The following is a 26483-nucleotide window of genomic DNA, read 5'->3' on the forward strand; positions in this document are numbered from 1 at the left end:
ACTCTGCTATGTACTGCGTGTATGTGTCTTTATTTATATACAATGTTACTTTTACAGTATGTCTGATGCGCTTCTCCCCTTTGTGTTATTTATAGTATTTGTTATTTATATGATTCTCATATATATTACTGCTGTGACGCGCTATGTACAATAATGCCGCTATATAAATAAAGACACACATACATACGTGTCCGAATGCTGTAATGAATGTCCAACGTGACAAATTCCATATATAATGTTTAAACAGAGAGAGATATGTGTCTAGTGGTGTCCACCTGACAACCACAACATAAGACACACTATTTTCCTCCCAATCCGGTATATAGATAAGATATTCACTTATATAGCAAGGTAATATAGGGAACTATAGCCCATTACCTGTCAGCTGAGTCAGAGGACAGTCCAGATAATCCAGGGCGTGCAATCCGTAATGCAGAAAATCCAGAGGTAGCAGGTAAATGCAGAGCACGGAAAAAAATAGATCAAAACAGAAAATCCAGGACAACTAAAAAATGTGTATCAATTTATTGCAAGCTCAACAAGATGAAACGCACCTGGGAGAGGGCTTTAGATACAAAAGGAAACAGGACATCCTTGAGCAGAACACAAGAGTCGGGCAGGTGTATAGTGAGATATTAGGGTGAGATGTAAGGAGGGGCAGAGGAGGGTATAGTGAGAAATTAGGGCTGAGATATAAGGAGGGGCAGAGGAGTGTATACTGTAGCTTTAAAAGAGAGGAGAATTTAGTAAGTGATATGGAGTTTAATAGGAAGCCAGGAGATGGATTTCATGAGGGGAGACGCTGAGACAGATCTCGGAAAGAGTAGAGTAATTCTGGCAGCAGCGTTTAGGATAGATTGTAGGGGAGACAGGTGAGAGGCAGGAAGGCCGGACAGCAGGAGGTTACAAAGGTTGAGACGGGAGAGAATGAGGGCCTGAGTCAGAGTTTTAGCAGTAGTGTGACAGAGTAAATCACAGCACATGTATCATCTTCAGAAATATATATTTTCTTATTATAATTTTTTCTTATTGGTGCATCCAGAGGAACACAAAAAAGGATGCATTACAGAAAGCACACAGTATTAACTGCAACAAAAGAAACTGCACTGAAATATAATAGGTCTTATTAATGTGAAAATGGAATACAGCACCCACTCCATCTATAGAATACACGGCCAGGCGATGGGTGACTGATGGGTGCTAACGGGTGACTGATGGGTGCTAACGGGTGACTGATGGATTCGCACCATTCACCGGTTCAAGCCCAGCTTTTTGATCTCCTGTTTTACTTCAGCCGACTCGCAAATATCGGCCTGGCTTTTAAAAACTACTCCTTTTAAAATGTCGTCATATTTTCTGTTTAACAAAATTCTCTGCTGCAAACCAGCAACTTTACACGGTGAATCCCACTATACCGCAGCCAGTCTCCGTGCATTGGGGAGATTCTCCGCCTGCTTTTACAGCACTTTGCTCACCATCGTATACTCGCTTCTTTGCCATGTATTATCTGACATTAATAGCACCCCCGCAGTGCCTTATTGCTATGCATTGCTCACCCATCTTTGATATCACTAAATAGTTTGAAACCTGCAGGTATGAGACCAGATCACAGACATAATGCTGGCACAGTTAATGACTTCACCTAATTAGTGAGCTCAGTAAGAACAGGATATGACCGGATAAGGCTGGCATTGTTCAGCCGGTGGGAAGTGTAAAATGGCCCCTATTCTAACTCCCTGATAGCACGCGGGTGGTGCAGCGATAGTATTGGTGCAACAGGTAAGACCACACCTTGAATATGGAGTACAATTCTGGGCACCAATCCTAAGAAAAGACATTATGGAACTAGAGAGAGTGCAGAGAAGAGCCACCAAATTAATAAAGGGGATGGACAATCTAACTTATGAGGAGAGGCTAGCTAAATTAGATTTATTTACATTAGAAAAGAGGCGTCTAAGAGGGGATATGATAACTATATACAAATATATTCAGGGACAGTACAGGGAGCTTTCAAAAGAACTATTCATCCCACGGGCAGTACAAAGGACTCGGGGCCATCCCTTAAGGTTGGAGGAAAGGAGATTTAACCAGCAACAAAGGAAAGGGTTCTTTACAGTAAGGGCAGTTACAGTGTGGAATTCATTACCCATGGAGACTGTGATGGCAGATACAATAGATTTGTTCAAAAAAAAAGGTTGGACATCTTTTTAGATGGGAAAGGTTTACAGGGTTATACCAAATAAGTATACACGGGAAGGATGTTGATCCAGGGAGTAATCTGATTGCCAATTCTTGGAGTCAGGAAGGAATTAATTTTTCCCCTTAATGGGTTTTTTTGTTTGCCTTCCTCTGGATCAATAAGTATAGATATAGGATAAAGTATCTGTTGTCTAAATTTAGCATAGGTTGAACTTGACGGACCTACGTCTTTTTTCAACCTCATCTACTATGTAACAGGTGAACATCAACATCTAACCAAAACTAGACCTGTGGGCCAACCTGTTTGCTAATAACATAACTCACGCTAAACCCCATGACGAGGACAAGCTGGGGCAGTGAGGATGGTACACAGACACCTGGAGTGCAGGAGACTTTTCTGTGGTGGCTTTGTGTCACATGGAAGAGCTGATTGGATCTCCTCGCAGTAACCGTTCCTCCCTAAATCACCAGAGAAACCGGCTTCTTATTTTATGGGAGAAGCAATAGGCAATGTGATACATTGTAAGGGACTAACAGATAGCTGATAAGTTACCCGCAGGTAGAGATGGGCAAAGCCGGACAAAATCTGTTTCCGGGATAATTGTCGCATTTTCCCCCCCAAATTTGTTTTGCGGTGTAAAATCCGCCAATGGATTCGGTTGGGTTATATCCGCGCAGATTCATCAAAAATTCTCATTCGATACAATCCATGGATGGATTTGTAAAATCGAATCCGTTGGCGGATTCTCAGGAATTGTAACCCAAAAACCCACCCCCGGATTGCGGAAGCCGCGGAGTGTATTGGCAATAATAATAAAAAATCAGCAAAACGCGTACTGCCCTTTTTAAGATTGATCCGCTGAAATCCACGGACCAAAGGAATCAGACGATCCGCTGCGGATCAAAAAAATCGCCCCCAAAATTTGCCTCGCTCTATTCACAGGGTTTTTTTTTGGATGCGCCACACTTTTAAAAAAATTTGGGGAGGAAATCTGCAAAAGAACAAACAATACATTGCTGGCCTCTCTGGCAGGGAATGTGTTAACTGCCCCGAGGGGAGATAACCTGGTTTCTTTTTACGTCTCACATGGGAAGGGGCAGATCTCATTACAATGCATTAGATAAGATTGTCCCCCAGATGCCAGCGCTGTTCCTTCTGTCCCTGTAAGCTGGGTTACGCTGCTTCTACAGCAAGGCGGGGTAACAATTTATCACAGGCTTTAAATGACTGCTGCTGAACCCCGGTGACGGTTTGCTGGTCTACTTGGCATTGTCGGGGTTAAGCATTGCCTTATTGCCTTTAGCACTGCTCTCCAGCGCAGGGAGTTCATCGGGTGCCTAGATGCTGCCTCCTCTCTCCGGCACCAGTAACTCATATTCATTATCGTCCCAGGCTTTCAGCGGCTGGTACTCATTCTCTGGCTGCTCCTTACACGGCTGGTACTCATTCTCTGGCTGCTCCTTACACGGCTGGTACTCATTCTCTGGCTGCTCCTTACACGGCTGGTACTCATTCTCTGGCTGCTCCTTACACGGCTGGTACTCATTCTCTGGCTGCTCCTTACATGGCTGGTACTCATTCTCTGGCTGCTCCTTACACGGCTGGTACTCATTCTCTGGCTGCTCCTTACATGGCTGGTAAATGTTCTCAGCTCTTGGGCTCTGACTGGCACAGGGTTGGCACCCGCCGCTGGATACAGGAGCTCCATCCAACATCACAGCTAGCTGGCGCATCCTGGGAACAAGAAACACACCCTAAAGCAGCCAGACCCTGGATAACATTCACCCACACCCCCCGCAGAGGGGAACCCCACACAGAGGATCTCGCCCTCCCACCTCCCATCCGGTCCCAGAGATAGTTTGTTGTTGATTTTTTTTTTTTTTTAAAGAAAATAGCTTTTTCTCACTTACAAAATCACTCTCAGAAGCTTCCTGCTGGCGGACATATTTGTGCATCCCGGCAGTACAAAATCACTTGTGACTGTACCCCACTCCCACTAAATCTATATTGCAGGGCCCTTAGCAACTGAAAGGGTTAATCAGTGTCGTTTCTGCATGTCCCCACCCCATGCTATCCCGGCAAATGAAGACCTAGGTCAGTGTGGCCAACTCCAGTCCTCAAGGGCCCCCAACAGGCCAGGTATTAGGGAAATCCCTGCTTCAGCACAGGGGGCTCAATCAAAGACTGCACCACCTGCGCTGAAGCAGGGATATCCTGAAAACCTGACCTTTTGGTGGTCCTGGAGTTGGCCACCCTGATCTAGGTGCACCATGTCAATGTTACAGTTAGGTCCGGAAATAATTGGACACTGACACCATTTTCATAATTTTGGCTCTGTACGCAACCACAATGGATTTGAAATGAAACAACCGAAATGCAATAGAAGTGCCGACTTTCAGCTTTAATTCAAGGGGTTGATCAAAAATATCGTATTAAACGTTTAGGAATTGCAACCATTTTCATACACAGTCCCCTTATTTCAGGGGCTCAAATGTAATTGGACAAATGAACACAATCATAAATAAAATGTTCATTTTTAATACTTTGTCGAGAATCCTTTGCAGGCAATGACTGCTTCAAGTCTGGAACACATGGATATCACCAAACGCTGAGTTTCCTCCTTTGTGATGCTTTGCCAGGCCTTTACTGCAGCTGTCTTCAGTTGTAGTTTGTTCGTGGGTCTTTCTGCCTTAAGTTTTGTCTTCAGCAAGTGAAATGCAAACTTGATCGGGTTGAGATCAGGTGATTGACTCAGCCATTGCAGAAAATTCCACTTCTTTGCCTTAAAAAACTCCTGGGTTGCTTTCGCAGTATGTTTTGGGTCATTGTCCATCTGTAAAGTGAAGCGCCGTCCAATCAACTTCGCTGAATTTGACTGAATCTGAGCAGATAATATATCCCTATACACTTCAGAATTCATCCGGCTGCTTCTGTCTTCTGTCACATCATCAATAAACACTAGTGACCCAGTGCCATTGTAAGCCATGCATGCCCATGCCATTACACTGCCTCCACCATGTTTTACAGATGATGTGGTATGCTTCGGATCATGAGCCGTTTCAAGTCTTCTCCATACTTTTTTCTTCCCATCATTCTGGTACAGGTTGATCTTAGTTTCATCTGTCCAAATAATGCTGTTCCAGAACTGGGCTGGCTTTTTTAGATATTGTTTGGCAAAGTCTAATTTGGCCTTTATATTCTTGAGGCTTATGAATGGTTTGCACCTTGTGTTGAATCCTCTGTATTTGCTCACATGAAGTCTTCTCTTTATGGTAGACTTGGATAATGATATGCCAATGTCCTGGAGAGTGTTCTTCACTTGGCTGGATGTTGTGAAGGGGTTTTTCTTTATCATGGACAGGATTCTACGATCATCCACCACTGTTGTCTTCCGTGGATGTCCAGGCCTTTCTGTGTTGCAGAGCTCACCAGTGCGTTCTTTTTTTCTCAGAATGTACCAAACTGTTGATTTGGCCGCTCCTAATGTTCCTGCTATCTCTCTGATGGATTATCTTTTTTTTGCAGCCTAAGGATGCCCTGTTTCACTTGCATTGAGAGCTCCTTTGGCCGCATGTTTTGGGTTCACAGCAACAGCTTCCAAATGCGAATGCCACACCTGGAATCAACTCCAGACCTTTTACCTGCTTAATTGATGATGAAATAACGAAGGAATAGCCCACACCTGTCCATGAAACAGCTTTTGAGTCAATTGTCCAATTACTTTTGGTCCCTTGAAAAAGAGGGGGCTACATATTAAAGACATGTAATTCCTAAACCCTTCCTCCAATTTGGATGTGAATACCCTCACATTAAAGCTGATAGACGGCACTTTAAGTCCATATTCAGTATTTAACTGTAACTTGAATTTATTTTGGTACACAGCCAAAATAACAAAACTTGTATCAGTGTCCAATTATTTCCGGACCCAACTGTATATTAATATGTTTCAGATACATTGTGTTCAGCAAAGACCAATGTGTTATCCATACTGTATCTCTACACTGTACAGCACCCAACATTAAAGTATAAGAGTATTCCCAATAGCACAGCAGTGCGCCTCTGCGCTCGGAACGTTCTGATGAAGCTCTGGCTGGACTAAAACGCTGCTCTTTTCTGGCTGCTGTTTCTGTTACTCTTGGTAGGAATAATACTCGGGTATTACACCAGGAGGCTGCAAAGCGCTGAATTCCGGAAATGTGGTGCTAGAGGAGGGAGGTTTGGGCAAAACTTACGTGGGAACGCCATAACTCTGATCTAAAAAAAAAAAGAAGCAAAAACAGAATATGAGGACCAGCTTCCTATTGGCTCATGGGACGTGGGAGCGTTAAACTTGCAGGAGATACCGGCACCCCCTGAATCTCCGGAAGCAGGGGTTCCCCGGAGCTGAGATTAATGGGGTTCTGGTCCGGAGACCCCCTGCTTCAATCCTATGTAGAACAAACACTGCTTGGATTGCTCCTTAAACACCTTACAGGCGGACACTTTATTACTAGTATGTGCATCACATGTAACACACGTGTTTGCATGTTTGGCAGTTTGTTAGACACAAACGACTAATCCAGGGAGAGGAGGCAGAGAGAGAGGAGGCAGAGAGAGAGGAGGCAGAGAGAGAGGAGGGAGAGAGGAGGGAGAGGAGGGAGAGGAGGCAGAGAGAGAGGAGGGAGAGAGAGAGGAGGGAGAGGAGGCAGAGAGAGAGGAAAGAGAGACGAGGCAGAGAGAGAGGAGAGAGAGGAGGCAGAGAGAGAGGAGGCAGATAGAGGAGAAAAACGAGGCAGAGAGAGAGAGGAGGGGAGGAGAATGGAGGGAGACTAGGCAGAGAGAGAGGAGAGAGGAGGGAGACTAGGCAGAGAAAGAGGAGGCAGAGAGAGACGAGGCAGAGAGAGAAGAGGCAGAGAGAGGGGAGAGAGAGGAAAGAGACGAGGCAGAGAGAGAGGAGAGAGAGGAGGCAGAGAGAGAGGAGGCAGCGAGAGGAGAAAGACGAGGCAGAGAGAGAGAGGAGGGAGAGGAGAGAGAGGAGGGGGACTAGGCAGAGAGAGAGGCGGCAGAGAGAGAGGAGAGAGAAGAGACAGAGAGAGAGGAGACAGACGAGGCAGAGAGAGAGGAGGCAGAGACAGAGGAGGCAGAAAAAGAGGAGGAAGAGGAGGCAAAGGGAGGAGGCAGAGAGAGAGGAGGAAGAGGAGAGAGAGGAGGCAGAGAGAGGAGAGAGAAGAGGCAGAGAGAGAGAGGAGGGAGAGGAGAGAGACAAGCCAGAGAGAGATTGCAGCCTCTCAGTCTCCATATAGCGCGGGGCGAACCAGCAGAGCAGCGAGAGACTGTTTCCTTGGCAGAGGGTAAGTGCGTGTAAGAAACTTTGCGTTACTTGTAACGATGTGTCCCTTACTGACAGAAGGAGAGGAAAGTGCAGAATTCATTGTTGTCAAGAGACAAGTATTATCTGATTAATAATACAATAATCAGCCGCACAATATGTTGAACACACATTCAGAGAATGTCAGCCCTTAGTGATTAACATACCACGCTTCCTCTTCCTTCGGGTAACAAGGACAAGCGCTAAGGTGAGAACGGAAAGAGCGAAGATCACCCCAATCAGGATTAGGATGTAGTGGGGCACACCCGGATCTGCACAGAGACACAGGACAGTTAGAAGGCAATAAGGCACCCAGCCTACTGTTTATAATGCAACAATACACGGCAGTAATAAAACCCATATAAATAAATCTGGGGGATTTATGTATTCCATAAATATGAGGCACTAAGGCAGTGGTATCCAACCTTTGTTTTGTTAAGGAACTATATGTGAAATTGTAAGGAACCCCAACCCTCTCTAATAGCGCGTCTGAGATCAGATGCATTGTAAGGAACCCCAACCCTCTCTAATAGCGCGTCTGAGATCAGATGCATTGTAAATTCTTCTTTATTTGGTACAATTTTAAATGACCTGAAAATTACAGAGAAATTACAGAGAACCCTTTAGGGGTGCCTGGGGAACCCAGGAATTCTTAGGAACCCTGGTTGAAAAACACTGCACTAAGGGTTAAGGTTCATTTAACCCTTTGCGGTCCTGTGTCGCAATATATCCGACAAAATATTTTACCGATGGTGGTCCAATGTTGGATTTCCTAGTGACCGCTAGATGTCGCTATTGTACAAAAAATGGCGTGCCAAAAGTTTTATTCTGAGGAAGAATTAGCCAGTATATTAGAACAGAGTTAAATTAAATTAGACCTGCTGGCGCACTTAGTGAAAATGTATTGGACCGCAAAGAGTTAAAGTGACTTGAGCTTCTTATGGGAACAAACTTAATAAGGGGCTTTCAGTAAACCAGCTACACCTTATTTTAGGGGTTACATAGTCACATAGAAGATGAGGTTGAAAAAAGACGTACGTTCATCAAGTTCAACCTGTGCTACATTTACACAACAGATACTTATCCTATATCTATACTTACTTATTGATCCAGAGGAAGGCAAACAAAAAACCCCAGAGTCATATCATCCAATGATATCTCATAAGGGGAAAAATAAATTCCTTCCTGACGCCAAGAATTGGCAATCGGATTACTCTCTGGATCAGCGTCCCTCCCATGTTTACTTATTTGGTATGTTCCTGTATACCTTTCCTATTTAAAAAGATGTTCAAAATGATGTTCTATGATCAACTCCAGTCCTCAAGTCCCCCCAACAGGTCAGGGTATCAGGATATCCAAGCTTCAGCATAGGTGGCTTGTGATTAAGCCAACTGTGCTGAAGCAGGGACTGATTGAGCCACCTGACCTGAAGCTGGGATATCCTGAAACCCTGACCTTCTGGGGGGGGGGGGGGAGGGGGGTTGAGGACTGGATTTGAGCGCCCCTGATTTATTTCACGACGAGGTCCCCAGTGGTCAGTCCTAATCCTGGCTGCTTTCCTCAGACTGGTGATTTGTCCGGAGGAGGCGTACAAAGTGTAACTATTTACAGGAAGGCCCATGGTAATATGTCCTTTCTGTAGTCAGTGTTGGAGGATGACTATATTTTTATTTACAAACCTGGGTACTTTTTACAGACAGTAACACCTTGCAGTCGGCCGCTAGTCCTGCATAAGTCTTGATTTGTTGTAGGTTGTGATATCTCTTATGTGATCTTCACAGATGGAATTATATAGTGCCCAGAGATATACTATTCTAGGAACAACACCCATGTTGGTGCCCTAAAGCAGGGGGGCTACTCCTGTCCTCAAGGGCCACCAACAGGCCAGTTATTATGGATACCCCTGCTTCAGCACAGGTGGCTCTATCAGTGGCTCAGTCATTGAGCCTCCTGTGCTGAAGCAGGGATATCCTGAAAGCCACTCCTACCCTAAAGGATATCACAACTTAAAACCATTTCTCTTTGAAAGGAAAGTGTAGATTTGTTGCATTTCAGGGAGAATCCCTCTTTTTATATTTATAGGATAAATCTTTCTAAGATAAGGAATTTGCGCCATTATTTAACACGCTTAAACCTTTCGAAACCAGCCACCGGAACACTATTTCTAAGTATCTCCCATCACTGTATTAGATGTGTGTAATGAACTGTCCAGGACTTAGGGCGGCCAGGTGTCCAGTATTGAACCGGACTGTCTTGTATTTGGGCACTGTCCAGTAAAAAATTACAGGTAATACTGGACGTGTATGTGTATACCAGTATTACCTCTCTGGGTGTGTATGTGTATACCGGTATTACCTCTCTGGGCGTGTATGTGTATACCAGTATTACCTCTCTGGGTGTGTATGTGTATACCGGTATTACCTCTCTGGGCGTGTATGTGTATACCGGTATTACCTCTCTGGGTGTGTGTGTGTATGTGTATACCGGTATTACCTCTCTGGGTGTGTATGTGTATACCGGTATTACCTCTCTGGACATGTATGTGTCCGGTATTACCACTCTGGATATGTATGTGTCCGGTATTACCTCTCTGGACATGTATGTGTCCGATATTACCTCTCTGGACATGTATGTGTCCGATATTACCTCTCTGGACATGTATGTGTCCGATATTACCTCTCTGGACATGTATGTGTCTAGTATTACCTCTCTGGACATAGTGACCTGACTGGCTTGGGGGAGCAGAGGGATTTCTCTAAGCAGGGAGAGAGCAGGGCTGTTGTTAGGGAGCTGGGCAGCTTCCTCCATCCTGATTGGCTGCTGCTGCGTAATGCAGCCAATCAGGAAGAGCCTGGGGGAGGGGCCAAGAACAGGAGGAAACAACATGGAGCAGGGAGAGGGTGTGTGTGTCTTGACTACATCGCACCTTTCACCATTGTGTCCAGTATTTTTGGAGAAGCGGCTGTGTATAATATAACGTACGCCTCCTGGGACGTTACCTGCTGCTGCACCCAACCCATCAGGCCTGGCATGGTGTGCAGTGGTATGGGTGCTCAGGGTGCTCTCGGCACCTGTTCTGTGCTGTTTATTGCTGGTCTCTTGAGTGGGTTGGCTGCTCTTCATGGCGCCGCTTTTCCTGACTGTAGGCACTGCTGCATTCTGGGAGGTTCCTGTAACAAAACCAGCCATACGTTAACAGTACAAAGTGCCCATTTCTTGGCTGTATATTTGGGGCATTTTGTGACATTTGAGCATTTATTGGAGAGAAACATTACTTTTGTACCTTGTTCTTACAAATGAGAAGCCGAGACAGAAATGTTCCTGCTTCCTTATTGCAGATCAGAAGCTAATACAGGTAGTCCTCGCTTTTCCGACACAATGCGTCCCGCAAACCCGCGTCGGAGATGAGACAGTTGGAAAGCGGGACCCATGTTAACACGCGTCGGTTTCCGTCGGATGCGCGAAAACCGCCGCGGATAATGAGTTTTAGACTGCATTATGCGCCGTCGAAAAACGCATCTGACGTAAATCGAAACATGGTAAAGCGCGGACTACCTGCAGGGGTATTCCCCTATATAGAGATGGCCATTTCCCCGGACCAAAATCAGAGATCTGGAGACGCCAATAAAATGCCATTTTAATGGGAATTTAATGGGAGTATTATTTTTATCACGGAGGCCCCACTGCCGCCTGTCCAAAATCCGGGACATATCTGCTTATATCATATACTAAACCTGGCCCATCACAGGCAAAATCAGGCTTGCAATCATTAATATATCATGACTGACTGTGATCCAGATACCAGCCGTGACATCAGCATTTGATCTACAAAAGATATACACATTATCCGCATGTGTTGTGTTCAGGGGAAGCTCAGACCATGGGCTGCGTAGGTAAAAGAAAAGATTGGAACTATTTCCCAACAACTACTGTATGTGCTATACTGTAGCAGTGACCATCTCACCCCCTCATACTGCCCCCAGCCCTGCATAAGATGTCCAGCTCAGGACAGTTACTCTCTGTACCCTCTTGTTACTGATAATTGGGGTGGCTGTATTTGTGTATCTTTCAGTAGCTGTATTAATTAAAGGATAATTAGCACACTGGTTTGTGGGGATAGATATTAGCCAAATTGCGTAAGAAAGGGGGGGGGGGAGTTATTACCTGTTTTAGTAGCAGGTGCCTTAGTATTAACGACCCTCACATCAGGTTTCTTAGTAATAGGATTTCCTAAAAAAAAAAATCCTGTCATGTTACTGTCACTCATTCCAATATCCCCTCCTCCAAAATGTGAGGGATTATCACAACTGTGGATTGTGACGGTGAAGGGGTTAACCAGGCTCACTAATAAAGGTCAAGCCCACTTGGTTACCCTGATCCGTGTTTTGAGGTCCTAGAGTGTCAGCTCTTGGACCTGACTGTCGTATATGCATTGCTGTGACTGTGTGCAAATTATGCGACAATAAAGATTTTTTTATGTTTGTTCCTTTCCCAAGGTGCTAGGACCAGGAGATTTCTAGGCTGTAAATTTCAGGGTGGGTTTGTCAGAGAAAGTCTTTGCAGAATGTGGCTATGTATCAGGGGTCTCCAGAGTTATAGGATACCCCAAAAACCTATCCACGAATCAAGTGAGATTCTCGGGTAAGTTAAAGCACATTGCTCCGGTCAAACTCTTATCCTGGGAACGTTATTGCGGCTCACCACCAGGGTTCCTGCTTCAGCACAGACGGGACAGGTAAATTGGACATGAGGGGTTAATGTATCCCTGCAACCTACACGGGGTCTCTAGTATAAAGGAGGGTTACCCAGGTAGATGCGCAGCTCAGTTATAAAGCTATAAGGGGTTAGTATTGTGTGTAAAACATTAAAGTTAGTTTCTCTAGTGTGGCCAGGTATAAGGTTAATAGGATGAGGGAATATATTCATCTTATTCTATCCCTGACACCAGAGAGAGAAACTTATACCGTTTTACACAAAACATCAGACACAGGGGAAAGTATATTTTATTAAAGGTTTACATTAATACGTATATATGCTGTAACCTGTGAATGAACTGTGGGGTAAATATGAAAGTCCCCAAGGTGTATATTTTTATTAAAGTAATGTTCAGAGGGGGTCATCCAGTATGGATAAAAATCCATTTGCATGGGAGACAGAGTGGCTGCTCCGCTCTCTAAGCTTCAAAAGCAATCCAGGATATGGAGGTGCTAAACCATTTGTTAGCAAGGAGGGGAAAGGAAACAACTTCAAAAAGCCATCCTGGCACGTTGTCACCTGCCCCAGACTTTGTGGCACTGAGCCGGCTGGAGGCCTTGCATGACAAGTGGGTGAAGCTGGCGTTTGTCGCACATGCCCAGTTGCTATGCTGAAGCTCCCAGTGCCAGGCTACACAGTACTGGCAAGCATGTGAGTGGCTCAGCCTGGTTGCTAGGGAGATTGCTCAGGCATTTTGATTGGCCTGCAGGTTTTCTGGGAATTAACCCCAGAGGTATTATAAATCCTGACACAGCTCAGATAGTCAGATTCAATGTGTGGTCCAAGATTTCCACGTTCTGAGTAAGTCTAAGACTCTCAGAGGCTAAGTCTCCAGCAGGAAGAGGCTGCTTGAAGGAAAAGCTGCCTGGATTATTTTGCCATTTGTTTTGCAACTAGGAAAGGTAGTGTGTTACCCCAGATCCCCAAAGTAAGTGTGTATTTCCTCTGTATTTTGTGTAATATTGTGTGTTTGCCTATTTAAGTGAATAAATGACACTTGGTTTCATCACTCGTTTTGCTCAATGAAATGATCCTGGTAAAAGGGTGTATTTTGCCTGGTCTCCCGTGACATGGATGTCTGGGTTAACACACTGAATATATAACATAGCATACTTGTTTTAATGGTAGATGTGCTGGTGGTGACTTCCACATCAGGCTTCTGAGTAACAGGGTTTTCTGTAGTAACAAAACATACATCATTTTGCTCTTATCTGTGCAGTGCAACTTATAGTAACCCATCCCAGAGGAAATTACACAACAAAGCAAAACACCCGATAATAACCCAGCACTCAGCTATCTGCGATAAAGTATCACTTCTCTTATTTATCGATATGCAGTCTGGATACATTGCATTAATGTTGGTAACGTCACTGCTTCTTCCGCTCAGCAAATACAAACACCCCTAGTGGGCACATTCACATGTCTCGGGTAGGTCTGTATTTCACCATGTGAGTAGGGTTACCAGCTATGCACTCCTGTACCCCGGCTGTGCTGTAAAAGCTGTGTAATGTGGCAGGTATCAACTTCTAGGGGTCCCATGTTAAAATGGACAAGAAGTAAAGTGTGAGACGCACTGTGGGCTCATTTGCATGTCATTTCCCAGAATCCCTGGCTGGAAGAATTGGGAAAAGCAGGTTTGCAGGCCTGTCTGACACACGTGTGTGTGTGTTCACGTGGGATTTATATCTGTAGTCTAAAATAACAACAATGACAAGAAAGTTTAATATATTTTGTTGCTTGTGTAATAAACAAGCAAATGGTTATTTAGCAAAACAATCGTTTCCTCTGATTCTAAACAGTTTTTTTTCTTTTTAACAGCCTGAGAAAAAACTCGAAATAACTATAAAAAAAAAATATTCCTGGAGTGCTACAGATTAAAAGAAACAATAAAAGCAGAAAGCATAAACAATCCTTGCAGAAAGCATTAAAGAAACGTTTTTAAAGGGGACACGAATAAATATTTGTTCATTATACATACAGTATTCATTGCCTTGCTGCAATCTGTTAGTGATGGGTTTGTATGCGAGTTTACTGAAAGTCTATTGGCCAGTGGCTACCCTGTGGTGGCTGCACTCACCTCTCAGCACATTGAGGCTAATGGACCCTTCCTTGGTGACCCGTGTCCCATCCGTCTTTGCCCTCCATTTGACCTTGCACATGAATCTCCCACGGTCCATGATCTCCAGGTTGCTGAGGGTCAGGGACACGTCCCCTGGGCGAGAATTCGACACTGTGACCCTGTCTCTGTATCTGGTCAACACGACGTGGTCCTCAGAGTCATACCGATGGAAGAAGAGAGAGCTACTGTAGTACCAGCTCACCTCACTCTGTGTGTACTCTGAGGAGGGGGAGTAGGTGCAGGGTATGACCACCGAGCCCCTTCTTACCCCACTCACTGTATGTGGCACGTCCAGAGAGAGGTCAGCAGCGCCAAGAGCTGTGGACATAACACAGACATTTGGGGTGATCAGGAGGAATCCAGTGAGGGAGGAGGGTGCTGAACATGTACAGGTATAACAGGGTAACACAGTGACCCACTCAGGTGCCACCCAATAAAATGACCCTGCACCTCAATCCACAGAACCAATGCCACCTAGAGATGGGCGGATCCGGCCCAAATCCGTTTCCCGGATTGTCTCGCATTTTCTGCCCAAAATCCGTTTCGCGGTGTGAAATCCGCAGATAGATTTGGTCGGGTTTTAATCCGCGCGCCTTCATGAAAAACCGCCATAAGATACAACCCGGGGACGGATCTGTAGAATCCAATCCGCGGATTCAGCGATCCGTCAGCGGATTCTAAAGAATTGCTGAATCCGCGGAGTGTACGGGTAATAATAATAAAAAAAAATCTGCAAAACGGGAATCGCCCTTTTTGAGATTGATCCGCTGAAACCCGTGGGCCAAAGTACTGACCGATCCGCCGAAACCCGCGGCCAAAGGAACTGACCGATCTGCTGCGGATCCAAAGTCTCTAATGTGCGCCCGTCTCTAATGTGCGCCCGTCTCTAATGCGCGCCAGTCTCTAATGCGCGCCCGTCTCTAATGCGCGCCCGTCTCTAATGCGCGCCCGTCTCTAATGCGCGCCCGTCTCTACTGCGCACCCGTCTCTAATGTGCGCCCGTCTCTAATGACTCCAACTCTTTCTTTGTGTGACCATGGGATGTTATGTGGCGATGGGACATAGCGCAGACTCTCAGCCGTGTGACCCTGACACTTTTATTGAACCAACGGTTTCACTTCGATCCTAAATCTGAAATGCAGCGTCCGCCCTGCGTTACCCGGCCCTCCCTCTCAGAACTGTAGGGTTAATGCTGCAGTGATGTCATGCCCAATGCACCGTGCTCAATAACAGCCCTAAAGACACGGTTTGGGGAGGCTGTGGATATGGGTAAGTTTTTCGTTCACATTCTCTCTATATATATTTACATTTACAGTGTATGTAGTGCTGTACCTAATATTTTGCAGGCACGCGTCCCTGTCCTGCAGAGCTTACAATCTAATTGTGATGCTTGTGGCACAGGCAGAGAAAGAGACTTGCCCAAAATCATAAGGATCTGACACTGGGTTTAGAACCAGTTTCTCTCGTGTCGTAGGGCAGGCAGTGATATTTAGCACGGAACAAATCCTTCAGCAAACACATCCCCTTCTCTACAAGGGGGGCTGCTTGTGCCATCCTCGGGCTGCACGGTTATTATTATTTCCCAACATCTCCTGGTGGCAAAACTGCAACAAAAAACATGCACCAAACTTATCAAGGAAAGGCCCCGATAAGAAGGAATGTGGCTCTGATACATTTTGCAGCTGGGAGAATGTAGTAAATAAGATGTGTTCACTTGTAACAAATCTTCTACCTGCTGCACTTGGCATCCACTTCGAACCCTTCTTACATTATTCCAAATACTGGGACCCCATCTCTGGGGCACGATCCACTAAGTAATGGACAGGAAATAATGGGGCTCTTTACCAGTCCTTATCGTTTGGGATGTTCTGGGTCATGAAACACAAACGTTTCAATAAGCTTGAAGAAAAGCTGCTGACAGGAAAGAATAGAGGAGCTGAGCAGTGTCAGTAAAGCACTAACACAGGAAATCCCCACAGATCAGACAGTCAGTTCGTATAAAACACAAATGAAGATAACAAAGGAACTGAATACAAAGCAGCATGTGTTCTTCATTCTGCTTCTCTAATCAGAATAATCCAAATTTAAAAACATCCTGTTGATTCATTTTTATTTGTGACTAGCTGAGAGACCCGGCGTTGCCCGGGATGTAAATGCGTAATAGGTAGTATTATTTATAAATGGTGGAACAATAGGTGAGTATTTGTTGTAAAGGTTGGATAATAATGTTGAAAAGAAAGATGGAATAAAATGTAATACGATGTTGTATAAAAATGGTTTATTGTAAACACACCACAGTACAATGTATATTTTGGTGACATAACAGATGTAAAAATGTGAGGCGTGTGTCCTGCTAGGGTGTGAGGCGGCAGGTGGCGCGTGGGTTGTGAGTGCTGTCTGTGAGTGGGTGTCCTGCTAGGGTGTGAGGCGGCAGGTGGCGCGTGGGTTGTGAGTGCGGGGGGGGGGGGAGAAAGGGGAGCGAGGGGGGGAGAAAGGGGAGCGGGGGGGGGGGGGAGAAAGGGGAGCGGGGGGGGGGAGAAAGGGGAGCGGGGGGGGGAGAAAGGGCAGCGGGGGGGGGAGAAAGGGGAGCGGAGAAAGGGGAGCGGGGGGGGGAGAAATGGGAGCGGGGGGGGGGGAGAAAGGGGAGCGAGGGGGGGGAGAAAGGGGAGCGGGGGGGGGAAAGGGGAGCGGGGGGGGGGAGAAAGGGGAGCAGGGGGGGAGAAAGGGGAGCGGGGGGGGAGAAAGGGGAGCGGGGGGGGAGAAAGGGGAGCGGGGGGGGGGAGAAAGGGGAGCAGGGGGGGGAGAAAGGGGAGCGGGGGGGGAGAAAGGGGAGCGGGGGAGAAAGGGGAGCGGGGGAGAAAGGGGAGGCGGGGGGGGGGAGAAAGGGGGGGGGGGGGAGAAAGGGGGGGGGGGGAGAAAGGGGAGCGGGGGGGGAGAAAGGGGAGCGGGGGGGGGGAGAAAGGGGAGCGGGGGGGGGAGAAAGGGGAGCGGGGGGGGGAGAAAGGGGAGCGGGGGGGGGAGAAAGGGGAGCGGGGGGGGGGGGGCAGAAAGGGGGAGCGGGGGGGGGAGAAAGGGGAGCGGGGGGGGGAGAAATGGGAGCGGGGGGGGAAGAAAGGGGAGCGGGGGGGGAGAAAGGGGAGCGGGGGAAGAGAAAGGGGAGCGGGGGGGGAGAGAAAGGGGAGCGGGGGGGGAGAAAGGGGAGCGGGGGGGAGAAAGGGGAGCGGGGGGGGAGAAAGGGGAGCGGGGGGGGAGAAAGGGGAGCGGGGGGGGAGAAAGGGGAGCGGGGGGGAGAAAGGGGAGCGGGGGGGGGAGAAAGGGGAGCGGGGGGGGGAGAAAGGGGAGCGGGGGGGAGAAAGGGGAGCAGGGGGGGGGAGAAAGGGGAGCGGGGGGGGGAGAAAGGGGGAGCGGGGGGGGGAGAAAGGGGAGCGGGGGGGGGAGAAAGGGGAGCGGGGGGGAGAAAGGGGAGCGGGGGGGGGAGAAAGGGGAGCGGGGGGGGAGAAAGGGGAGCTGGGGGGAGAAAGGGGAGCGGGGGGGGGAGAAAGGGGAGCGGGGGGGGAGAAAGGGGAGCGGGGGGGGGGGAGAGCCGGCGTTGGCCGTGAGTTACATTTAGCGCTAGGAAAAGGGGGGGGGAGAGGGGGGGAAAAGGGGGGGGAGAGGGGGGGAAAAGGGGGGGGGGGAGAGGGGGGAAAAGGGGGGGGAAGAGGGGGGGAAAAAGGGGGGGGGAGAGGGGGGGAAAAGGGGGGGGGAGGGGGGGGGGAAAAGGAGGGGAGGAGGACGGGGGAAAAGGAGGGGAGGGGGGACGGGGGAAAAGGAGGGGAGGGGGACGGGGGAAAAGGAGGGGAGGGGGACGGGGGAAAAGGAGGGGAGGGGGACGGGGGAAAAGGAGGGGGAGGGGGACGGGGGAAAAGGAGGGTGGGGACAGTGGACAGGAGGGGGGGACAGTGGACAGGAGGGGGGGACAGTGGACAGGAGGGGGTGGGGACAGTGGACAGGAGGGGGGGGACAGTGGCCGGGGGGAGGGGGGGGCAGTGGGCGGGTGGGGGGGGGACAGTGGAAATGACAGTGGACAGAAGGGGATGGGAGGGGGGGAGTGGACAGGGGGGGGGACAGGTGAAAGGACAGTGGACCGGAGGGGGGGGGGAGAGTGGACAGGAGGGGGGGGAGAGTGGACAGGAGGGGGGGGGAGAGTGGACAGGAGGGGGGGAGAGTGGACAGGAGGGGGGGTGACAGTGGACAGGAGGGGGGGGTGACAGTGGACAGGAGGGGGGGGGCAGTGGACAGGAGGGGGGGGGGCAGTGGACAGGAGGGGGGTTGGTTTGCTTTAAATTGACGGGTCCCTCCTCTCCACTCCCCCTATATCTTTCTCCGCTCCTGACCCCCCCACCCCCTCCCCCCCCATGTGTAGCTCCGGTCCCCACTCTACAGTGTCTGAGACACAGTGTAACACACACACACAACACACACACACACACACACACACACACACACACACACACACACACACACACACACACACACACACACACACACTCTCACTCACTCACTCACTCACACACACACTCACCTCTCCTTCTGGCCGCCGCCATGTTAGTTAGTCCGCGAGGGAGGTAGGGGGTCCTTATCCGCCGCCATCTTAGGTGCCGCGTGGCAGCGGTAGGCTGCCCTGGCCAATGCCTGTCCCCGCGCCAGGGAGGTGAGGGGAGGTGAGCGGAGGGAGCGGGAGGTGAGGGGGAGGTGAGCGGGAGGTGAGTGGAGGCAGCGGCAGGCTGCCCTGCCCACTGCCTGTCCCCGCGGCAGGGAGGTGAACGGGAGGGAGGTGAGCGGGAGGTGAGCGGGAGGTGAGCGGCAGGCTTCCCTGCCCACTGCCTGTCCCCGCGCCGGGGAGGGAGTTGAGCGGGAGGGAGGTGAGTGGAGAGGGAGGTGAGTGGAGAGGGAGGTGAGTGTGATGGGGGGGAGAGGACAGAGAGAGAGAGGTGTGTGTGTGTGTGTGTGTGTCCTTTGGCCCGTCACTCCGCCTCAGGCCAATGAGAGGTGTGCGGGGGCGGGCGGGCCAAGGGACCAATGAGATTGCCGCTAGGGACGCAGACATACAGTGATTTCAGAAATATATAGTAGATATTATTTTATTCATTGCAGTTAAAGTTAAAATACTTAAGGGGTTCCTGCTCTTATAAAACAAATAAAGCATGTACATTATAACATGGTTAAAAGGAGTGAGAAGGAGTGGCTCAGTGAGTAAAAGACACTGACGCTGGCACTGAGTGTGAAGCAGGAGAAGGAGCGGCTCAGTGAGTAAAAGACATTGATGCACTGAGTGTGAAGCAGGGGAAGGAGCGGGCTCAGTGAGTAAAAGACACTGACGCTGGCACTGAGTGTGAAGCAGGAGAAGGAGCGGCTCAGTGAGTAAAAGACATTGACGCTGGCACTGAGTGTGAAGTAGAGGAAGGAGCGGCTCAGTGAGTAAAAGACATTGATGCTGGCACTGAGTGTGAAGCAGGAGAAGGAGCGGCTCAGTGAGTAAAGGCACTGACTGGCACTGAGTGTGAGGCAGGAGAAGGAGCAGCTCAGTGAGTAAAAGACACTGACGCTGGCACTGAGTGTGAAGCAGGGGAAGGAGCGGCTCAGTGAGTAAAAGACATTGACGCACTGAGTGTGAACCTGGCTCAATTCCTGGTGTCGGCTACTTCTGACCTTGGGCATCACTTTATCTCCCTGTGCCTCTGGCACACAAACAAAAACAGATTGTAAGCGCTACGGAGCAGGGACTGTGTCTGCAAAAATATCTCTGTGCAGCGCTATACAAGAACAAATAATTGTTATTAATTAAAAGGCATCAGATCACCTCACATTAAGCACAGTACCACGATGTACAAGCAGTCATTAATATTCCCTAGATTTCTAATATTCCCATATCCTCAGAATAGAGTAAAATGTTTGGATCAGTGCCAGATATGACATATATTGTAAGCACAGAGTTATGAAAGGAGAGAGAGAGGAGAGAGTTATGAGAGGAGAGAGAGAGCAGAGAGGAGAGAGAGAAGAGAGAGAGAAGAGAGAGGAGAAAGTTATGAGAGGAGAGAGAGGAGAAAGTTATGAGAGGAGAGAGAGAGAGGACAGAGAGAGAGGACAGAGATCAAGATCTTTGGCTGCAAGCTCCAGTTGGGACTCTACCATTTAACAGGGAAGTACTACATTTTTTTTTAAATATGTAGGGAATGGGCAAGAAGGAAAGGGTTAGTACCCTAAAACATCGGTGTTGCCCCTCTTATTTTCCTGACTTTGATTTTTATTTTTTCTACTTTTTATTTTCTTTTTGCCTTTTTTCTTGTTTATTTTCTTCTCTTTTTTTTTTGTGTTTTTGCACCATTTTTGTATTATGTCTGGTTATTCTGGTTTGATGCATTTTGAATATGTTGTCCTCATTAGTAGAAATATAACTTTGGACCATTTTTTGTATCTTATTTGAGTGCGGGGTAGGCCCCTTCTGGTTCACTTAATTCCCTTATGGTGAGGATTCCCTGTCTCCCCAGCACCATTTCTATATTTTATTTTAAGAGATTCGTATTTTGTACATAGGTGGTGCGGTCTGTCCACTGTGATACACCTTCTATATTTTAATGGGGGTTTTTTTTAATGCAGAAATATAGTCTTTAAAATATTCAACACTTTCTTTTCATTCTTCACTAAAGTCACTTGATGGATTTATTTTCTATAATGAAGATGGCATTTTTTTTCATATGCCCTGGATTAAAGGGAAAGAGAAGTATCACCTGCAGAAAACACAAAAGTGTTATTTTTTTTTTTTTTAAATAGCGAGGATCACAGATTACAACTTTAAACCTCGGTCAAGTTTACCTACATGTTGAATTTAGTGAAAGTGCAGAAGCATATATAATGTCCTAATACTTTCTAATATTTATTTTCATATACCGGTAAATGTTTAATAGCTTTTCCAATTAAGGCTCAAAATTCTGAATTCAACAAGAATTTGTCAAATTCCACATATTATACAATATGTGGGAACATGGAATGTGACAGCCGATAAGAACGACCCTGCCCATGCTCCTCTGTGCTGCAAAACCTCCGACCTCCATCCCTGACCTTCTCATATTAATTTTGTTCAAAGCTGTTTAAAGGATCAGAATCCAAAGAGGTAAAATTGCTACATTAATGCCAAATGTTTCCATCATTTGGCATGTCTCATTCCAGTCCACTCCAGCAGCCATATTTAAGTACGCCCCCCACAAATAATGTTACATTAATATTTTTCTGTGATTAAATTGCTGGAAGTTTAGTGCAGTGTCTTTAGGGTGAAAAAGCGAATTAACAGCAAATTGTAAAAGATAAATATTTTTGTAACAAATGAGACAGAGGCTTTGCTATGGCACAGTTTATAAGATTAAATATGAGTTGAGTAGGGTATATTTATATTTAGGGTAGTAGTATGTCATATGTAGGATATTATGTATATTTAATAAATATGAGATTACTCACCATTTCCGCCCCTGAGTATCATCAAGGAGAGTATGAGCCACTCCATCTCTGCCATGCTGCAGGTATCTGCTGCACTTTCTGTCTGAGAATCAGATGCGGTTATAAGAGGAGCACGGAGAAACTTCCTTTTTTCTCTCTCCTATCCCTACATCCTCTGGAAGGTCAGTCCTGACGCTGACTTCCTTCTCTTTTCAGAAGCACATTCTTACTACAGGGCACAAAGCTCGAAAATGGGTCCCGGGACATTTTGGTGACTACCTTCTGAAAAAGTGACACAATATCCCTTGTCCCTCACTCCCTAACCAGCTTTTGTTTCAGTGCAGATTATATGTATTTGGGGGATGGGGTTATATGTATTTGGGGGGTACGAGGGGGACAGTGAAAGGAGAGAGGGGGTGAGGGAGTGAGGAAAAGGGAGTACGAGTGAGACGCACGGGAGAGAAATACATGCGAGGCACGGAGGGATCAAGTGAGAGTGGGGTAATTGATAGAGGGGAGAGAGAGAGAGAGAGGGGGGTGAGTGAGGAAGAGAGGGAGTGAGACGGAGTGGAGAGAAATACATGGGAAGAAGGGAGGGGAAATAGAGGGGACTCGCGAGGGTGTGACATGGGGGGCTTGAAAGACCACCAACACGGGGGGGGGGGGGGTGGTTGTAACTCTAGTCCCTGGGCCTTCAGAAAGCTGTCTGCAGTCCTGATTGTGGGGAGCAGGGCCACCAACACGGGGCATAGCAGGTACTAGAGTCTCGAGTCCCCTGCACGACTGTACCCCTTGACAAATCCTGTCGCCTGGTCACCACCGGGCGACAGGAGTTTGCACACGCCCTCTCTACAAAAAAAAAAAAAACCCTCGCTGATTGGCTGCCCGTGCTTGCGCTCCCCCACTCCCCCCTCCTGATTGGCTGCTCGTGCTGGCGCACTGCTCCTGATTGGCTGCCCGTGCTGGCGAGCTGCCAGGATTATTTTTTTTGGCCGCACCAAGCTCTATACAGCGAGGCCTGCCTTTTCCTCATGGATCCTGCATTGAGCAAGTAAGGTAAGTACTGCTCCATGCCTGCCGCTTACACCCCATGCCCCCTGCTCAGTTTGACAGTTTGACCCTACCCTGCTCTAATTGCCCCCCCTTCTCAGATTGCCCCCTGCCCTGCTCAGATTGCCCCCCCGCTCAGATTGCCCCCCCCGCTGCTCAGATTGCCCCCCCCTGCTCAGATTGCCCCCCCTGCTCAGATTGCCCCCCCTGCTCGATTGCCCCCCCTGCTCCGTTGGCCCCCCGTGTCTCCGTGTCAGAGTGCGTGTGTGCGAGTATCAGTGTCAGAGTGTGTGTGTCAGTCTGTGAGTCTGACTATCAGAGTCTCTGAGTCTGCGAGTGTGTGTGTCAGAGTCTGTGTGTGAATTAATACAGACACCTACCCGTCAGTCATAGTCAAGTCAGTCACCAACCCAGGAACCTGACTAAGCATCACTGCGAAATGCGTAGTTCCCTGCCGGAGCCCATTGACTGAAGGACCCAGCCAGCCTGCTGACATCCGGTAAGCCCTCCTCTTCCGGGTCCCACCATCGGACGCGATCACGGGAGGCACACTGGTGAGAGGAGTAAGACCGGACGATCGGGCTGATGCTGGGCTGTTGCCTAAGCTGTATCAGCGAAATCCCGTGCGCTGACCAACCCTCCATCTCCACTGCAACTACAAGAAGATTCCGGGCTTTATCTTCTCTACTGGTCCAGCTGCAGAAAACAACGAGGGCAAGTATACACTACCCTTCATTTGGTTATACATCACAACATAGGCAGCATCACAAGCCTAAAAAAACAAGGGAGCGCCCCAGCCTCTTTTCTTTTTGTCACCAACCCAAGAGTCAGTCACCCACCCCCTCACCCCCCACCCCTCACCTCCTACCCCCTCTCCCCCCTCTCACTCTTTGTCTCTCTCTTTCTGTCAAATCCTCCTGACCGGGCCCTAACAAAGTTGATCATCCAACTCCCCGCCCCCCGCCCCCCCCCCGCCCCCCCCGCTCCCCTCCCCGCCCTGCCCGGCTACCCCCCCCCACTCCCCAGGCCCATACTGAATCCCCCCCAGGCCTTTTGTCACATAGGATGTAGCATTGGGGTATCCTTGTCTTTTGTTGAAAATATTAAAATAAACCGATTGCATTGAAATGTTTTTTTTCCTGTATTAACAAGAAAACAGTTACGTTTTTTCCGCAGGAGGTGCGCTATGGGCTGGGGGGGGGGGGGAGGCTGCTCCTTTCATTTGTCCTGGGCCCCTTGATTTCTGTTGGTGCCCCTGTTTGGAAGCACCTACTGTGACAGTGACACCCCCCACTCTAAGGCGCAGTTTGGGGCCTTACTACGTTCCCAGTGCCCAAACGGTCTCAGGACCCCCACTATACTGCCCGGGAGTCGCCAGTACAGATTTTTGGAGGCAAACACCTTGAAGACACCTCACGCCCCCCTTGTTGGGAATCACTGGGCTACCTGCCCATCGTATTCCTGTACTCGGCTCCCTTATTGTGCTCTGTTATCAGCTGTCGTGAATAAGAAGCTGTGTATATAGGGACTAAAACACCAAGTGATAACTCAGTTCTCCTTTTCTTATCAGGGGATTTGTTCTCCTTCCTTATTTTAGCTCACAATCACTCATTTAATTTAACATTAGAAACACATGGGGCTATTTATAAGAATCCAAACGGTGAATCACTGCGTACAAGGCACACACTTTTTGTTGCTATAGAATTGAATTTTTGGCACAGTAAGTCCCTGCTCTGAAGAGCTTACAGTCTTCGGTGTCAGAGGCACAGGGAAATTGTGAGTTGACCCAATGTCACAAGTAGAGCTGACACTGGGACCACAAGTGAAACAGTATATGTGAGGCGCTCTCCTCTAAGAGGTGTATGCTAAGATCAATTAAATTAAAGTGAACAATTCAACCAATATGTGAAAGTGCTCAATGTGTATAAGTGACAACAATATAATATACAAAGTGTATAAAGTAAACGTCGCAGCTCAACCCTAGGAAGAGAAGGTCCAAGTTCTCCTGGAATGGATAGTACGAAGTAGCTTTTGGGGAGCGCAGATGTCACCATATGTGGAAAATATATATATATATTGTAGTAATTCCAATAAAAACGACAACTAGGTATTCACAGAAATGAAGACTCACACTTTCCCAATTGGGTAACAGCAATAGGTGAGTCAATGTGGTCTAGGTTCTTCCCATTGATAGAAGGCAACTGGTCTCAGCGGAATTTCGCTCAATATCACAGAGATGACACGTTTAGTGCAACATTGTTTGTTCAATTGATGTGTATATTTAAACAGCAAATATCGCACTTACACTTACACAATGTGCATAGACACATAAGCCTATAGATGTGTGGCTCGTTTGTCTGCCGTCAGCCCCTGCTGCTGTGATGCGTCACTTCCGGTTGGCGATCGGTCTCGGTTTGGAACGACTGGCACAGGGCAATAACAGGAGCTCGTCCAGCCTACTGCAACTTGACTCTACACCTTTCGCTTATCAAAAAGCTTCATCAGGAGTTTTACGTAGCGTTTTACAGAGATATTTTGCAGGCACAGGTCCCTGCCCCGTGAAGCTTACAATCTATGTTTTTGGTGCCTGAGGCACAGGGAGATAAAGTGACTTACCCAAGGTCACAGAAAGCAGACACCGGATTTGAACCAGGTTTCCCTGCTTCAAACTCTCATTGCCAGTCAGTGTCGTTACTCACTGAGCCACTCCCTCTCCAAGACATTGAATTGGGAAGAAAAAGGAATCAAAATCACCGGTGAATACAGGGTAATAATAAATAAAAAAGGGTGTGTGGCGAGCACGCAGTTTTAAGTGAAACTTCTTTCTGTTGTGTCACTGAACTTGTAAATATACTCTCAAACGTCTTTCATTCAATCAAAACCAAAAAAAAAAACAACAAACAATTTCAGTGACAAAACACAAAGAAGTTTTATTTAGAACGCACATGCTCGGCACACACACACACACACACACACACACACACACACACACACACACACACACACACACACACACACACACACACACACACACACACACACACACACACACACACACACACCGCGCTTGCTGAGCACACTCACCCTTTTTGGTTGTTGGATGGGTCAACAATGGGTTAATAGTTCAGCCTGACATAACTAATCCTGATTACTCTTTATGGTATATATGTGTGTATATATGTGTGTGTATATATGTATATAGAGACACACACACACAAACACACGTATTTATGTATGTATTGTATATACACATATATATTATATATAGTGTGTGCGTGTTGTCCAACAAATGTGTCACCTCTGCAAAGATTGAAATTAATGGACTAGAACGAGAAGAAGTCAGACACTGGGGCCTATTCTCGTAACTTCGACGTGTGACAATCTGCTCCTAAAGTGTCCTTTCTATTCGGATTGGCGCGCTTTGCTATTCTCTTAGCCCTTCTCGCATGTCCAAACTGTGCGGCAAAGACTTTCTTATTTGGAGGTAGGTTTGAGGGGACATACTGTATATACAATTGGAGAAACAACTAAATTGGAGG

General features: G+C 47.7%; 1 protein-coding gene across 2 annotated transcripts; it reads right to left on the minus strand.

The window, feature by feature from the left end:
* Positions 1-511: 511 nt before the first annotated feature.
* On the minus strand, positions 512-22080 carry VSIG4 (V-set and immunoglobulin domain containing 4). 2 transcript variants are annotated; one of them, XM_075573565.1, is made up of 8 exons: positions 21916-22077; positions 14380-14739; positions 13416-13478; positions 11712-11777; positions 10547-10717; positions 7715-7819; positions 6433-6454; positions 512-3934 (listed from the first exon to the last, which is right to left on the minus strand). In XM_075573565.1, the coding sequence occupies exons 1-8, from the start codon at positions 21968-21970 to the stop codon at positions 3538-3540; spliced, it is 1239 nt and encodes a 412-aa protein (XP_075429680.1). In that variant the 5' UTR covers positions 21971-22077; the 3' UTR covers positions 512-3537. The 2 variants fall into 2 exon arrangements, with proteins under 2 accessions (XP_075429680.1, XP_075429681.1); XM_075573566.1 differs by lacking the exon at positions 11712-11777 and having other exon boundaries at positions 21916-22080.
* Positions 22081-26483: the final 4403 nt, after the last annotated feature.

The sequence above is a fragment of the Ascaphus truei genome, chromosome 16 (genome assembly GCF_040206685.1).
Source record: "Ascaphus truei isolate aAscTru1 chromosome 16, aAscTru1.hap1, whole genome shotgun sequence".
Taxonomy (NCBI): domain Eukaryota; kingdom Metazoa; phylum Chordata; class Amphibia; order Anura; family Ascaphidae; genus Ascaphus; species Ascaphus truei.

Coding starts and splice junctions, on each gene's coding strand:
- VSIG4 (XM_075573565.1), bottom strand. CDS start 21,970: ATGGCAGAGATGGAGTGGCTCATACTCTCCTTGATGATACTCAGGGGC. Junction 11,778..13,415: donor CACATCTACCATTAAAACAA/GTATGCTATGTT, acceptor TTTTTTTTTTAG/GAAATCCTATTACTAAGAAA. Junction 3,935..6,432: donor CAGAGTTATGGCGTTCCCAC/GTAAGTTTTGCC, acceptor TCTTGTTCCCAG/GATGCGCCAGCTAGCTGTGA.